Source organism: Trachinotus anak, unplaced genomic scaffold (genome assembly GCF_046630095.1).
Source record: "Trachinotus anak isolate AG129_WGS33_773 ecotype Australia unplaced genomic scaffold, CSIRO_AGI_Tana_v1 ptg000008l, whole genome shotgun sequence".
In the NCBI taxonomy this organism is placed as follows: Eukaryota; Metazoa; Chordata; class Actinopteri; order Carangiformes; family Carangidae; genus Trachinotus; species Trachinotus anak.
In genome coordinates, this window is record NW_027273859.1 from 21510615 (window position 1) to 21526690 (window position 16076).

The 16076-nt window shown below is 42.9% G+C and overlaps 1 protein-coding gene and 1 long non-coding RNA gene across 8 annotated transcripts in view; one reads left to right on the forward strand and one right to left on the reverse strand.

Annotated features, from left to right (window-relative positions):
* The window catches only part of slc20a2 (solute carrier family 20 member 2), a 45855-nt gene that overhangs the window by 17115 nt on the left and 12664 nt on the right, over positions 1-16076 (forward strand). For 6 of the 7 annotated variants that reach the window (XR_011691652.1, XM_071483463.1, XM_071483464.1 and 3 more), the window contains 8 exons: positions 7199-7774; positions 10361-10501; positions 11052-11137; positions 12422-12518; positions 12755-12874; positions 14026-14256; positions 14920-15547; positions 15750-15935. Coding sequence is in view for 6 of the 7 variants with exons in the window: in XM_071483463.1 (XP_071339564.1) it covers positions 7486-7774; positions 10361-10501; positions 11052-11137; positions 12422-12518; positions 12755-12874; positions 14026-14256; positions 14920-15547; positions 15750-15935 (1778 nt within the window). In the remaining variant the exon portion in view is untranslated. Of the gene's footprint in view, positions 1-7198; positions 7775-10360; positions 10502-11051; positions 11138-12421; positions 12519-12754; positions 12875-14025; positions 14257-14919; positions 15548-15749; positions 15940-16076 lie in introns of those variants that run through there. The other variant, XM_071483468.1, reaches the window with a different exon arrangement.
* LOC139623460 (uncharacterized) lies at positions 486-6482 on the reverse strand. Its single transcript, XR_011691513.1, has 3 exons — positions 6340-6482; positions 4818-4970; positions 486-1531 (listed from the first exon to the last, which is right to left on the reverse strand). It is a non-coding gene; the product is annotated as an uncharacterized lncRNA (long non-coding RNA).

A 16076-nucleotide genomic window follows, 5' to 3' on the forward strand; every position in this document is an offset into this window, starting at 1 on the left:
ATTTCCAGGCTTTAAAGGCTCCTCTCCTTGCCTCCCTGTTAGTCTTTTTTTTTTTTTTTTGCCTTAACCACATCTCTCTCTCTTTTAACTTCGTAAGCCGTCTTGGTAGCTGTGAAAATCCGGCGTCCTTGAAGGCACAGACTGCAGTCGTGTACGCTTCAGGTGTAACAATGAGCCGGCACTGGTTAGGATGCTGCTCGTTATCTGACGCTGCATGTATGTTCTCTTTTAGTTCTGCTCCTTTCAGCATGTGCTGGGAGAAGAAGCTGATGGGAGGAAGGGGGGGAGAGAAGGAGGAGGAGGGATTTGGGGGGGGGGGGGGGGGGGGGGGGGATTGAATCGTTGCGTGGATAGTGCAGCCGCGTGTCAATGCAGACTGTAGCTCGTGACACAGTGTTTTGCACCAGCTGTGGCAGTGGTGCAGTGGCATCTCAGGCAGATTAATGAGCGTTGTACTAGCGACAAACAGCAAACGGTTAGAGAAGTGATCGCTGTGGGTAGTTCGCACACAGGTCATGGCACACCGCACATGCATCCAGAGGCGGATGCTGTGGCAGATAAAAAGCTCCGCTCGGCTTGCGATGTGAGCTGGATAGTTGGAATTGCAGTTAACTGGATGTTCTCCACATGTAGTGAAGAATTAAAATCTTGAATTTGTCCTCTGGACGTCATGATAAAACTTTCTGGTATTTTAAACACATGAAGACCTAATTTAGTCTTGCTTCCCTGTGTTGTGTCTGTTTTTTGTTTTTTTTTGTTAGTGTCCTCATTATGTGTACTGTTTGCCACCTGGCACCCACAGGAAGAAAATTTGTCTGCCAGTAATAAGCCTCAAGAGCATTTTGCCTCTCAGACTCTGTCACTTCCAAGTGTTTTTATTCTAGGGCTTCAGCTTTTTTAGATTGGACAGCAGTTTATTTGAAGCTGAGAAGGTAAATTATCCAATACACTACCAGGCTTTTCTACTTTAGCAGACAAAACACTTTACAATTTGACTCTCTCTCTCACTCTCTTTCTTACACACTCACTGCTGCCCTGCAAGGTGCTAGCTTGCCAATTGGGAGCAAAATGGGGGTCAGCGTCTCGCTCAAGGACACTTCTATATGTGGACAGGGATTGAACAGCAGACAACAGACTCTACCGCATGAGTCACAGCCCCCAGAAAGTGAAGTTTGCATTTTTATGAACACTTGTATTTCTTCTACAAAGGAAAACTTCAACTAAATATTCCACATTCCTCCACCAATCTGTCATCTTGTGGTATTGGCAGACAATATCATAATAAAACAGTTATAACTGATTTGAAATGACACAGGCAGTTTAATCCAAAGTATGTTCAGTATGTCCCATGTGCATGAAGCGTAGCTAAAATATTGATGGATAGACTCATTGGAGATTCTCCTGGCGTCGTGAAGCACATCACAGCGGGAACAGCAGCAATCACCTCGGTCAGCTCCCGCATCCCTGGTGGTCCCAGGTTCAGCACCTCGGACAGCGCTTTGTGCAGAACGCTATGTGTGATGCACCTGAGCTGAAGAGGGAAGCAGGATGTTACATACCGATCTACTGAAAGTCTGCAGTATGTAGCAAGCATCCTATCATCGTAGGTCAGCGTTGTGTTAGCTCGGTTAGCTTTTGAATTCACACAAGCGTTCCCGTGACCCAGAAACCTCCAGGCGGATAAAGTCACATTAACATGAGCCGCTGTCACTTTTTATACGCGGAGGGATTCTCAAACAGCTAGAAATGAACTCATTAACAATCTATTAATTTCCACCGTGATCTTTGAAACCAATTATTTTATTTTGTTCTGTACTGGAAATTATTATTATTGTTACTGTGAAATTACTACCCATGGGTTGTGAAGGCAGCTGGGATTTAATATATGCAGGTCTGTGCAGGATTACCATACATTAACTCACCCAATTTATCAAGTCATACTGTATCCTGCTCCCTGTTAGTGCTTCTATATCATCATCATCATCATCATCATCATCATCATCATCATCATCATCATTGCTTGCACATCATCTCAAACATCTCCACTAAATTGTTTGATTGAGCAAACAAACTGATCAAATAACCATTGTTTCCAAATTAAATTCAGTGTCTCACTGTTTCATCTCCTGTTTATTTTTCTGCGTCCCACTGACCGGCAAAAGGTCAACATAATCAGTGCAGTTCGTTCTTACCCAGGCAGCACAGAGCAATTACAATCCCTGCCAGTGAATGTGCATTATGGCACTGCCGCCTCTGCTTGCTTCTTATTGGCAGCCCTGACTCTATTCTGTGCTTCTGATGCTGAGCGTTCATTACCAAATTATATTTTTTAATGTGTAATATTCCTAAATTACAAATAGATGTGGTGGGTATTTCACTCGACATGTTAAAAATCTTTTGCTGTGTGGGGAGTTTGTTTGTTAAGTGGCCTATTCTTGATGTGGAGAAATCAAAGCGAAGAGCCAAAGGATAACCTTCAGACAGGTTGCATAACATTTTATGAAACTGATTTTTACACTGTAAACTGATTCAGATTCAGTGTTTTTGCTTCCAAAGAACTAAAGTCTTTGCAGTTTCAAGGTCCTAATGAATCTTTCATTGGAGCAGTGTAAACAGTCACGAGTCACACAACTTGACTGTGTAGCCTGAGATGGGGAGGATTGGTCTAACACGCTGAAGGTCATATTGCCACTCTGTTAGCAGGAAAGCCATTTCATATGAGTTCAGTTTAGCTTGGGCCACACACATGAATCTGTATCTGAATCTCTGGTGTGTTGTGAATGCTGGCTGTATGTGCAAATCAATGTATAAAGGAAGGCATGGCAGGTTTGTTGGCTTAGAAGTCAAGGACATAAGGTCATATATACTTCTTCGTCTGTGGGAATGCATACATATTCTTTTTTTATCAAACTGAGGTGGTCCCCACTGCACTGCGCTGTGGCTGCTGCTAAGTAGTTAAGATGGGTCCAACACGGAGATCAAAAATTCCCTGCAGTCATTAAATTAAGTGTAACTTAATATCATCAGGAGTTTGTAGCCTGTTGTCTGGATTCTTTCAGGCATTTTAGCCTTTTAAGCTAGAGTAAAACCACATTAAAAATATTAAAAGTGGGAGATGCTGCTGGCTTCATAATTGTTTTTCCCTGTTCTACATCCCTAGTTTTTCTTTAAATAAAATCCTCAGTGTTACTTCACATTAAAACACAGGACCCTCCTGGTTAATGTTAAGATCATGTAGGTTTATGTTGTGGCAATCAGTTTAAATCATTTCACTTCTGTTCCTCAGAAATCAGGTCCTTTTGGGTCTAAATACCACAGTATTCATGAGCCGTTGCTATGGAGAAAAGCTACTCAGAGGCATGAATCAGAACATTTTGTTGTTAAGTGTCTCGAGCAAATGTGGCGCCATAGTTGCAGAATTGGACCAAAATTGACCCAGAATTTAAAAGTAGATGAATTTAACAGATTTTATTGTCAGCTTCCTCTAAATTTGAATGTTTAGCCTTCGTAAGCTGCTAGCAGCACATGTCCGAGAGTTTTAAGCTCTGTGATTGGATGTTTGCTTCTGAAATGCACCTTTACCCCAAAGGCTTTATGTACATGAGCTTGTACCTTCAACTTTTTTTTTAAGAACTAGATATTTTCTCATGTAGTTGTGCAGTAATGTGGTTTATCTTTTATACTGATGATTCACCGTAACTGGAAGAGATGAAGGAGAGTTGTATTCCCAGAACCAGGAGAGGCTGAAATAGCTCCTCCCACTTCATGACGCCATTAAATGTACAGATTCCACAGATGATCAGGGTGAAGTTGACATATAAACGAAATAAGTCTTTCTGATAGACCTCAGGGACCTTTTGGGTCATTTTGGATTTCACTGCATTTGCTGACTACATCCTTGAACCCTGACACTGCAGTTGAAGCTGGAGGACTTTGTTTTTTTGAGTAGTTCACTGCTTTAACACTTATACTGGACTGTTTGAATCTCCTGTGCAGCACAGCAGTCAATAAGACGGCTACACAGGTTTTCACTGCACTTCTGTAATGTACAAGTATAATAGTACTTAGTAATAGTAGTAATAGTTTTTACGTGCAGGACTGCTGCGGGTGGTGGTATGTGAACTAGTGTTCATGTGTTACAGTAGGACGAGGTCTTAAAACCACGTGTCAGCTGCAGCTGTCACGTTGAGTTTCCCTGTTTAGAAAATTGTAGACCTGATTAAAATGGCCTGGTACTCATGTGCACTCCCACACTCAAGTCACTCATGCTCATCTTTCCTCATTCCCATACTTGCGCGCACACACACACACACACACACACATACACACACACACAGTTGAAGGATGGACTGTCTGCTCTCCCCGCTGACGTGTTTTGACCGTTCTCCTCTGTGGAGTCTCTGGTTGAGCTTGGTGGAGGGCCATGTTTGACTGTGTGGTCCTCTCGTGGCGGTGGTGTTCCACTGATCAAACATTTACACAGCATCTTGTTAGTCCTTCAAACTCTGCTACTGTCAGTGCAGTGACTGTAAAACATATTATTTATTCAGCAGTTGAGTGTTGAAGAAGTTGTCAAACAAAGAATGTCAAATCAAATTCTAACTTATTCATTAAAGTCTCGTAAGTGTCTCAAAAGCTTTCAAATGTCTGCATTTGGTGCAGACTTAATACAGTAGCGCTTTAAAGCTCCTGATGAACTACTATACGTAGAGACAGCTATACATTACACGAAGCACTTAAGGACACTTCAGATAGGGATAGCATCCTCCCTGTGATTCTGTTGTTATCTTAAGTCATGAATGATTAACTTGGTTAACCTTTTAGTAGCAATTATCCTGATGGACACAAGTTCATGACTTCAGTTTATCGACTTTTCATCCAAAGAGTCTCCTGCCTCTGTGTTCCAGACTCTGGATCTTGAAGTCCGGGGGCACTGATGCTTCACTCTGATCCTGCATGCTGATCTCTCTCTGGAGGGAAGCAGGTGAAAAGAGAATTTCCCCCCACAGATCAGTGACGAATCAAAGGTTATCAAGCAGTCTTTTTGAGATTTGGCAACCCTTCACTTCACGTCTATATATAAAAAAAAAAGATTTTTTTAAACTGCCCTGTGATCTTTTGAGTTACTGTGAGAAAGAGATACCAGATTTCCTCTCAGATTAAGAACTATTACAGTAATATTTCTCAGTGTCATTTAAAGCACTGGATCCCGATTCAGGGAGGTCTTCCACGGACCTGATCTAGAGACAGATCATCATCTTTTTATGTGCGTGTTGTGGTTCAACAAAGGATAAAGGGATAGCGGTACGTGACCTCAACTGTTCCAGATGGAGCTGTTGGTCACATGGAGGGAGCCATAACTGGCTGCAGGCTATTTAGAAAGGAGCTGCCTGCCCCCACACGACGAGGAGCGCACAGTCGGTTCATGCCGAGAGAATGTACTAGTCTGGCCTTCAAGCTGTTTACATTTAATGCTCCCCATTAACAATTGGCTAAACCAAAGAAGGAAATGTTCTGCCATTAACCCGTTTGACATGACTTTGATTATGTGGCACAGACAAAAGAAAAAGGGGAGAAAGAACCCAGAGCGAGTCATTTGTGGTGTAGAGGTTTCTCAGGGACCACCAGAGGCTTCAGTGTTGGTGGCCTCATCATCTGTTTCTGACGCATGTTGTCACTGTTGCGATGTAAATCAGCCTTGTGGAACTTTACAGGAATCAGGGAAACTGCCTCCTCTAATAGATGAACTCAACAAGTACATCGCCAGAACCTCAGAGTCACCGGATCACCGAACAAACCACAGCTCAAAAGAAGTTATTTAAGTGCGGCTGGAACTAATCATTCTTTTATTACTGATTAATCTTATATTTTTATTATCATTTCATCTACAAAAAGGTTAAACAATATCTAAAATCTATCTAAAACTATAAGTGAAAGATATTCACTTTACAATGATGTAAACACAGAGAAGCAGCAGGTCTTGATGCTGAAACATGGGAATGTTTGGTATGTTTGCTTGAAGATCGCCTGTTCTAACCCGAAGACACCAGCGTTTTTCTTGTGGTAGGTTTACATAGAAATGTCCCCTCAAGCTCTATAGAGATCTAAGTGATTAAGACTTGGGACTAGTTGTTGTCTGTTTTTGTAAAATTTAAGTCAAGTTTCATAAAAAATAAAATGGAGCAACTAAATTTTGTCAGTAAGTTCTACATAAAAACACATGATTTACCTGCTGTGTGATTATATATTTCAACATTATGACCTCCAGCGTCCATGGAGTCGCAATGAAGTTCACACAGAGAAGTTCTGTTTTCGCTACTACATGATCAGTTGACTTACCTGGGCCCCAGAGGTGCAGTTGTGTGGACTGCTCTCATGCGGAGCAGCAGTAACGGCTGATGCTCTCTCTGCATTGCAGTCTGGAGTTTGTTTGTTTTGTTTTTTTTATTTCGTGCTGCAGCAAAGACTTTGATTATGTTTGAACATTTGTATTTTAAAAAGATCGGCTTGATCAGACTGCTTCCGGACGTTTCAGGAAGTGCCACAGTATTGTGATGTGAAGGATTTAAAATCCTTGGTAATTCTGTTTTATTATCACTTTTAGCATCAAATGTGTGATAGTGGCGGAGGTGGTCTAGCAGTCTGATATCATAACTTCCTACTAAAGGCTATCTGGATGTGTGGCAAAGGCCAAACCTGTGAAATAAAAGCAGGTTTGGCAGAAATGTCAGCTGCCCTGGTGTGTGCGGATGAGGTGTTAACAGTCCACTCTAATGCTGGGAGCATTGCTCACGTCTCAATCTCGATACTGTGTTCTTTTTTTAGTCTCAGCGCTGACAGCAAGCCCTCTGAACGGTCTGATTTGATTTCTTTGAAGTGCAGACTATGATTTCCTGTTGCAGCTATCTGAGATGTCCTCAGCTTCCCCTCCCCCCCCACTAGAGTGCTCTCCCTGTTTGATCAAAAGCCAGTTCTGAATCAGCATCATCCATTCCTGAATCCTTCACTTTTTCTGCCTCTTGTCTTCTGCTCCTCCTCCTCCTCCTCTCTCTCTCTTAGTCCCTCCCCCGCCTTGTTTTAGGTTTTAGGGGAAGTCACAGGGAGGTGTTGTCACATGGTAGCAGCTGTTGAAAAAGAGAAATCATGGCTTATGACACTAATCTGTTTCTGTGTCTCCTCTCTCTCACTTCTCTTGCAGGTGAAGGAACGTGCAGACAGGCTGTCTCACACTAAGCTATGGAATGCTCCCTGCACCCACCATCACTAGTCTCCAATCTTTGGACTGAGCTCCAAACGCTTAGTTAGCGGCTGTGCTTCTCCCCTCGAACTCTTTGCAACCAGGGGACGAACAAAAGGAGCGGGCTTACCAAGTCCTCCACTACAAACGCACAGAGCACTTCTTTTTTTTTTTTTTTGTAGAATATTTAAACTAGAGTTTTGTTTGTTTTTCTCCACTTGGATTTTTTCTGGTGAAATCATATCAAGATGGAAATGGATCAGTATCTGTGGATGGTGGTGCTTGGCTTCATCATTGCCTTCGTCCTGGCCTTTTCAGTGGGCGCCAACGATGTGGCCAATTCATTTGGCACAGCAGTCGGGTCCGGTGTGGTCACGCTGAAGCAGGCCTGTATCCTGGCGTCCATCTTTGAGACGCTGGGCTCAATGCTGCTGGGGGCCAAAGTGGGCGAGACGATCCGGAAGGGCATCATAGATGTCAGCCTGTACAACGACACGGTGCCCGTGCTCATGGCAGGGGAGGTCAGCGCCATGGTCGGTAAGTTGGACTAGCTTTTATTTCCACTGAGCTATGTGGGTGCTTACGTCTGCTAATGTCAGACTTGCACTTGCACCCGTTTACACTGCGACTGAACATGTCCGTCACAGCACCCGGGTCACTTTTATATAAAAGTCACAAGGGCAGTCTTCTTAGGTCAGACCCAGTAACAGTGTTTTTTCTGTAAATGTCCTCTCATATCTGAGAGAAACTGTGAGGAACATTAAAGTAAATGTCGCCCTTTTCTGACTGGCAAAAAGGCATCAGTGTAACAGAGAGCTGGAGCCAGAAAAGTTTCATATTCACAGCTGACTTCCTGCTGCTTCCTGGCTCCGACATTCAGAGAAACAGAATGGATAAAGACATTAGATCTGAAACAATATATTGATCAGTGGATCAGTCAATTGGCAGAGAAATAATTATCAATAATTTTGGAAAAAATATCATTGAAGTCTATTTTTCAAAGAAAACTGTTCATCACAGGTTCTAAAACTATTATAGACATTTTTCTCTATTTTCTGACATGCTATAGACTCAACAATCAGTTAACTGCAGATAAATCAGCTAGTAAAAATAACTGGTAGGTGAAGCCCTAAAACATAAAAAAAGAAACCTCTGCTATTGCCACATGTGCTGTTGATGCTGTTGCGAAAATGAGTTCCATGAGTTCATGTGTTGATGAGTGACTCTCAATCGCTAACCCCTAATCTGTGATGGTAGAGTGGAGTCAGAATGATGCTTATCTAAAAAAATAAGAGAGTGAAAAATTACCATCAAAGTCTCCTACAGCCTAAGGTGACATCTTCCAGTTGCTGATTTATCTGACCAACAGTCCAAACATTACATTTACAATGATATAAAGCAGAGGGAAGCAGAAAGTTCACACATTTGAGAGGCTGGAATCAGCAAGTTTGTCATTTTTGCTCTGTAAATTACTTTAAAAAGTAATTTGACTGTAATTAATTCATGAAGCAGGCTCTACTGCTCCCTCTGCTATACACATATGAAAGTAAAAAAGCGTGTAACTCTGGGTTCAGTGAGATGGTGTGTGTGCAGCTGTGATCAGAGTCCATGCTGCTGTCACACTGCCCTGTGTGTGCGTCCACGGGCCTCGTGGACAGAAGAGAAGAGTCATCACTCATCTGATCATATTACTGTGCATGTGTGAACTTTGAACTTTTCCCAAACTGTAAAAAGCTTCTGCACCTCTTCTTGTAACCTGTGTGCAGCTCCACCTGTTTTTCTTTTAGCTCATAAACCAGAACTAAACCACTAAATTACATAACTCCTGCAGAATGTGTTGTTGTGTTCCAGTTGGTAAAAGTTCATAATTGTTCATTGATATATCTGCTGTTGTTTTCCAAACCACTTTTTTTTTTTTTTATTGGCTTTATGAGAGATGTTATAAAATTTGTTTCCTGAGAAACAATGTGTAAATATATTTGCAGATATATTTTAATAAGTCAGTCTTTGGTGACATAACTAACCAGAGAGCATTTCAGGAGTTGCTCCACCGGCCAATGCCTTCACATTAAAACACATTTACAGTGAAGCACAAGCGGCGATTGTTGAGCATCACCAGTAGCTTTTCACATCAGCTTTCGATGACCTCAGTAAATGAATGGTGTGGAATAAAAAACAATGGGGCCTACTGATGGGACAAAGCCATTTCAATGACAGTGAGTGCTGGGAAACGCTGATAAATAAGGTGATATTATGCACGGGGGGATTCCCGTGAATGTTGGGGAAACGCTGAGGGTTTTTTTTCATCTCAGACAGGAAACTTTTTTCCTGTGATATTGTTCAGACTGAATTTGAAGAATTTTAAACATCTTGATTTAATTCGATAATGGCAGGAAAATACTTGCATTGTGTGCTTCAAGTTTTTTGTGTTGCACAACAGTCCACAGAAACAGAACAATACACTACAGCACACAGTATATATTTGTCAATGTCTAATTTAGGGCTTCTTCTTCCAAGCTTGACAATGAGACACTGAGGGCATATTATTCAGATAAATGGACTCTCTTCCCAAAGCAAAACAAAAATAAATCCCCAGGGGGATTTTTGTCTCAATAAATGACCCATTATTCTCAGTTTGTCATTATTAGCAGTGCATTTGTCAGAGAGTCTTAATCCCTCAGGTTAAGATATTCATGGTCTTTTCATGCTGATGTTTATATGATACCAGAGATTTGTGACAACGACTCTGTGGTGTTGGAGGATCGTGTGTCTGCAGAATTCAGACGACACTAAAACTTAAAATCCAGGTTCATATGTGTCAACTTTTACAAACAATGCAAATTTAGAGTAATAATTTTCAAACAGTTTTCAGTCAATTAAAATGCCTTGTTGTCATAACCCAGACTGATCTTTTTTCTTTCTTTCCATCTTCAGTTTTATGAAGTTAACCGCTAACAGTAACACGATGTCACCGCTTTGTATAAATGAGCACAAAAAAATGACAAAAGGATGCATGTGGTAGTGCTCTGTCTGGTTTACAGCTCCAACTTGCCCTTGTTCCAGAAACAGTGGCCAATTAAATATGAAAAACGTCTGAGGTTCGTGTCTTTGTTTTGATCACAGGGTCAGCAGTCTGGCAGCTAATCGCCTCCTTCCTCAAATTGCCCATCTCTGGGACTCACTGCATTGTTGGCGCCACCATCGGTTTCTCCATGGTAGCCATCGGCACCAAGGGCGTGCAGTGGATGCAGCTTGTCAAGATTGGTAATGACTGAGGGCCAGTTTGTGTGTATTTCCAATGCTTTTATCCTCATGTCTGCTAATGTACAACTGCCCCTTTCCCTTTGGCAGTAATACCAAATAACATCACACTGGAGTGTTTCCAGTGCAGCTCGGGTGGAGTTTTTGTGAAACACAGAGAGTAGTAATCATCAGATTTTGTTGTCAGTGAGGATGACTCCCTCGACCATTTTACACAGAAGCTAATTTATTTTAGAAGCAGCAGAGATACCAGTTTCTCCCCCTTTAGGAGCCTCAGTAGACCAGATTGCAATGCAGCCACAAAACACATCTTAAAAATACCTGTAAAGTGAAAGATGGAGCTATCACTTCTCCCCAGCCAGAGAAAATAACTCCTGCTATCTTAACCCTCATCTGAATACAAAACCAGTTCCAGAGGATTTGAAAGTTTGAAAGTCATTGTGGGAAATGCAGGAAACTACTAATTGAGGTGTTTGAAGTATAAAAAAAATCTGATGATACTGTGCTGTTTTTTTTGTTCTGTTTTTGACGATGTTTTCTCCTCCGTCTGCAGTGGCATCATGGTTCATCTCCCCCTTGCTCTCTGGACTCATGTCTGGATTCCTCTTCATTCTCATCAGACACTTCATCCTCAACAAGGTGGGCTCACATCACTGCGAAGTGACACTCACTTAGCCACTCTCCGAGACAGGCTTCTTATTCGTGTTTTATGTTTTTCTGGTTTAATTGTGTTTAAACATTTTTTTAAAAGTTTCAGTTTTAGACCTGTAAAGGTAATTCTCCACATATAGAGAGAGTTGTTTGTCCACAAGTTCAAACACTAGAGTGAAGACTCAGACATAGACGTGTACACACAGACCTGTCCAAAGAACTTTAGCACAGATAAAATCTTTTGGATTTGGCAACACCCGCAGATCTGTTGTTACGTAACAGGCGATCGCTGACAGACGAGGAGGAGAAGAGCGTTCTGGATCATCCTAAGGTCACAACTGCAGGATTATGTATGAATGACTCATAGAGACGATTTGTCATTTGGACTGGAGTTACTGTAAAGCTGGGTCAAATTCAGGATGAGCTCATATCTGTCTCTGCAGGCTGTTTGCATCAGCTAAGTCAGAATACGTGATCTCTCTATTATGTCTGTGCTGTGTTGAGGTTTAGTTTAGTTTTTAGATATGAGACTTTTACCTTTGGGAGGTTGGTCATATAGCTTATCACCCTTCCTTAAACCACACATTACGTTAGAATGAATATATATAGTTTTGTTTTCACCGTGTCCACACCTATGAACTGACCTGAGCTAAACTTGCAACCGCAATAACAAATTCAGTTTTTATTACTCGGCTTACGCAGCACATGTTGCTCACAACATCTTATCAGTGATCTATCTGCAGAAATATTTCACCTCCTGTATTTGACTCTTGCAATACTGGACTTCAGCTCATCTTGACCTCTCCTTACTATTTTCATGTTTTGCCCAGAGTGATGCATAATCAGGGGGCCTTTCATTCAGACTTTACAAGGCTATAGTTGGTCACTACATAAGAAACTGAAGAGGAAAACAAGAAAAAAAAAGTTTAATAAACAGGCGCATAAGTAGGGCTGTGAGATATTTGTAATTTACATAAAGATCACAATATGAATACAATTTTCCCTATATTCCAAAAGTAAATATAATAATATAATTTCCTAGAGCCCAAGTTCACATCTTAAAGTCTTTGGTTTGTGTGACCTCAAAGATATATATGACAAAAGAAAGAGCAGCAGATCCTCCCATTAGTGAAACTTAAGTTTAGAACATGTTTGGCTTTTTTGATTAAAAATAAATAGAATTTAAAAAAAAAAGATAAAAATAAAACCAATAGTTCTCTTATCACTGTATCAGAATCTGGACTAAAACTCCACCCGTGTTTTTCTCCTCAGGATGACTCCGTCCCTAATGGCTTGCGCGCGCTGCCTCTCTTCTATGCCACCACCATCGGGATCAACACATTTTCCATCATGTACACTGGAGCACCGTGTAAGTGCTGGGCAATCGTTATTCCTAATAGACGTTGTCAGTGTTTATTTAGTCTGACACCAACGTATGATCAAATTATCATCTCGGTCTCAGTGCCAGTGTCGTTTGCCTGCTCAAAATTCCTTCTGGAGGTGTGACAAGAGTATAAGTAGATTTTAACACTTCAAAACTACTCACAAGATGTTATGTTCTTATACCCATGTGTGTGTGTGTGTGTGTGTGTGCATTAATTTCAGTGCTTGGGCTGGAGCTGCTACCGGTCTGGGCCATCTTTCTCATAACTTTAGCGGGGTCGCTGGTCTGTGCAGCGCTGGTCTGGTTTTTCGTGTGTCCTTGGATGAGGAGGAAAATTGCAAGTAGGTATCTGTGTGTGTGTGTGTGTGTGTGTGTGTGTGTGTGTGTGTGTGTGTGTCTCTCCAGTCTTTCTCACGCCGCCTGAAAGCCCAGCGCTCTGACCCGGGCCTAACAACAGAGCCTCAGCCTCTGCTTGCACACTCTGTGCTCCGACACCAAACATTGGAAGCCAGTGGATGTGTTTTCTCATCGGCCTCTGCCAAAGCCACTAAAGCCACCAAAAAAACCCTGTGAACTCTGTGAAGAGCTTCACTTGCTTTGCTCAGCCACTTAAGATTTTGGGGTGTATAACTACATGGCCAGAAGCAGGGAGTTCAAATCATAGCCTGCAGTGTAGAAAGCTTTCAGATCAAGGTTGGGAATTGTTTCCCTAATGGGAAAATCAGCCTGCAGCAGAGCAGACAACGCCATAAAACACATGACACATTAAATGAAACAGTGGAAAGAGCAGTAAGAGGAGTATCTGAGAGACTGGACATGAGCGAGGCAGCCAGTCTGTTAAACCCAACTTAATAAGAACTTCTGTTCCTCTGAGATGCTGATATAAAAATACAAATCCGGGTTAAATTGAAACAGTTTTTACTGGATTCGTAGACCTTAAACAACATAAGAAGTGCTGTTATTGAAGCGATAACATCCACGTTGAGGATTAAAATATAACAATTCTTTTCTCGAACTTTCCAGCGAGGCCAACTTGACCTGTTGCTTAAGGCGTCGTGACCGCTGAATGCCTGTGAGGATTATGGGTGATATTATCGCTCCTAATCTGGATATTACTGCATCCGTCAAAATGAAATGGGTGATGGCTGAGTTTGTTTATGTGTTTGTACTGAGGGCTGTTTCTGAGGAGTGGGTGGGCGGGGGGGACAGGGGCATCAAGTCTATCAGCACTGGGATTAGTTTGGATCAGCTGATGGCTATACTTTAGTTGTTGTTGTGGAAAGTTGCTGCATAGGTCTCTCCACACAGTCTCAGTCTCAGTAAAAGATTACTCAGGTATATTAGACTTCAGGCCTGACATGTGAATAAAATTGTGGTAATTTCCTCATAATATGTATATAAGGCCCTTTAAATAATGTTAGCATTGTTTTTACCTGCTGGTGATATTTTCTCCTTTTCAAGACTGAACCTCCCCTCACTTGTTGTCCCATAGGTCGTCTAAAGAAGGAGCAGGCTCTGTCCAGGATCTCTGATGAGAGCCTGGACAAGATACCTGAAGAGGAGGAGGAGAGTCCCGTCTTTAAGGAGCTTCCGGGGGCCAAGGGAACAGATGAGGCCGTGTTGCCACTCACCGGGGGCAGCGAGCGGTCCACCCGTGACTCCAGCGGAGAGCTCGCCAACCTAGCTAACGGAGGCACCGTCCTGCCAAATGGCAGGGTGTATGGTAAAACTGAAACACTAGACACCACTGATTTGAGATGTGCCAGTAGATCACTACATCTGTTGTTGAGGGACAAAAACAGTGACTGTGACACTGTGGATGAGGAGAGTGACTGCAGCTCTGCTGCTGCATTAAAGATTTTAGAGAGGTCAGGATACTCAGGAGAAACAAAACCTAGAGCTCAACCAAACGGCTTCTATAAACATGAGTTAGCAACTTTTCTCTTGCAACTCAATTAAAGAAAAAAACACAACTCTTTTGTTCACAGCCACCTGTTTCTGGTTCCTTTTTAAATACTGTTAATTAATTAGTTTTGCACCCTCACAAAAAAATTTAAATTAAACAACACTGAGGACAAAGAATATTGTCACCCATCATTTGGTAAAATAGACTGATTCTCAGATGTTTAGCACTAAATAGGATCCAGAACAGGAGATGTAATTCACTGAACTCTATAGAAATGGCTTCTAGTTCCTCATGTATCTCTTTGGGCTTTAAGTGTCTTCATGTCTTCTTTTTAAGGAGCAGCTTCTCTTTTATTAAAGATGCCTTTTCAGTTCATGTGTATTTAAGAGAATGTAAATATGCTGCTATTGGATGCTACTTGGCAACAATTATTACAAAGTTTATGCATCCACACCCTCTCTTCCATGGTGTCTCCTTCAGGTCGGACCCACTCAATGACCAACGGCTGCCTCAAGTCGCCCATCTCTAATGGCAGCTTCAGCTTCGATGGCCACATGCGCAGCGATGGCCAGGTGTACCACACAGTACACAAGGACTCGGGTCTCTATAAAGACCTGCTTCACAAAATCCACCTGGGCCGCATGGATGACGATCGCTCCAACGCCGGCCCGGCCGACAACAACTACCGCCTGCTGCGCCGGAACAACAGCTACACCTGCTACACAGCAGCGATATGCGGCATGCCCGTCCAGCCGCTCATGCGCACAGAGTCGCGGGAGGACAGTGAAAAGCTGGTGGGCGAGGGGGGCGGCAGGAGCAACAGCGTGTCCTACTCCAAGAAGAGGGTACGCTACGATAGCTACTCCTCGTACTGTAACGCCGTGGCCGAGGCTGAAATTGAGGCGGAGGAGGGTGGGGTGGAGATGAAGCTGGCCACAGAGCTGGAGGGCGTGGAGGAAGAAGGGGCGCCAGCTCCTGTGCCTCTGGACGACCTGGCCGAGGAGGATCATGAGGAGAAGGACAAGCCGGAGGTGTTCCAGCTGTTCCACTTCCTGCAGATCCTCACCGCCTGCTTCGGGTCCTTTGCCCACGGAGGCAACGACGTCAGGTGCTGCCTCCTGCTGCTCACCTGACAGACAGCATTGTATATGGCCACTGCACTGGTTAAAATACATTTTACTAATACCTGCTAATATATTTTGTTATTCCAACAAATAGAAAAACTTCACTGTGCCGCTTTGACTTCATTTAGTTTCAGTCTAGCACGCAGGAGCTGAATGAGGTTATAATGTGTTCCCTCACCTGTGCAGCAATGCTATCGGGCCTCTGGTGGCGCTGTGGATGATCTACGCCCAGGGCGGCGTGATGCAGGATGCCCCCACTCCCATCTGGCTGCTGTTCTACGGTGGCATAGGCATCTGCGCTGGCCTGTGGGTGTGGGGCCGCCGCGTCATCCAGACCATGGGGAAGGACCTGACTCCCATCACACCCTCAAGGTGAGAAAGCCACCACGTGGGAGAGTGAGTGGAAGGGTGTGTGTGGATATGTGTGTGTGTGTGTGTGTGTGTGTGTGTGTGTGTGTGTGTGTGTGTGAAAGAGAGACGAGTATTTGAGTATTTGTGGTAAAAGTAAAGTAA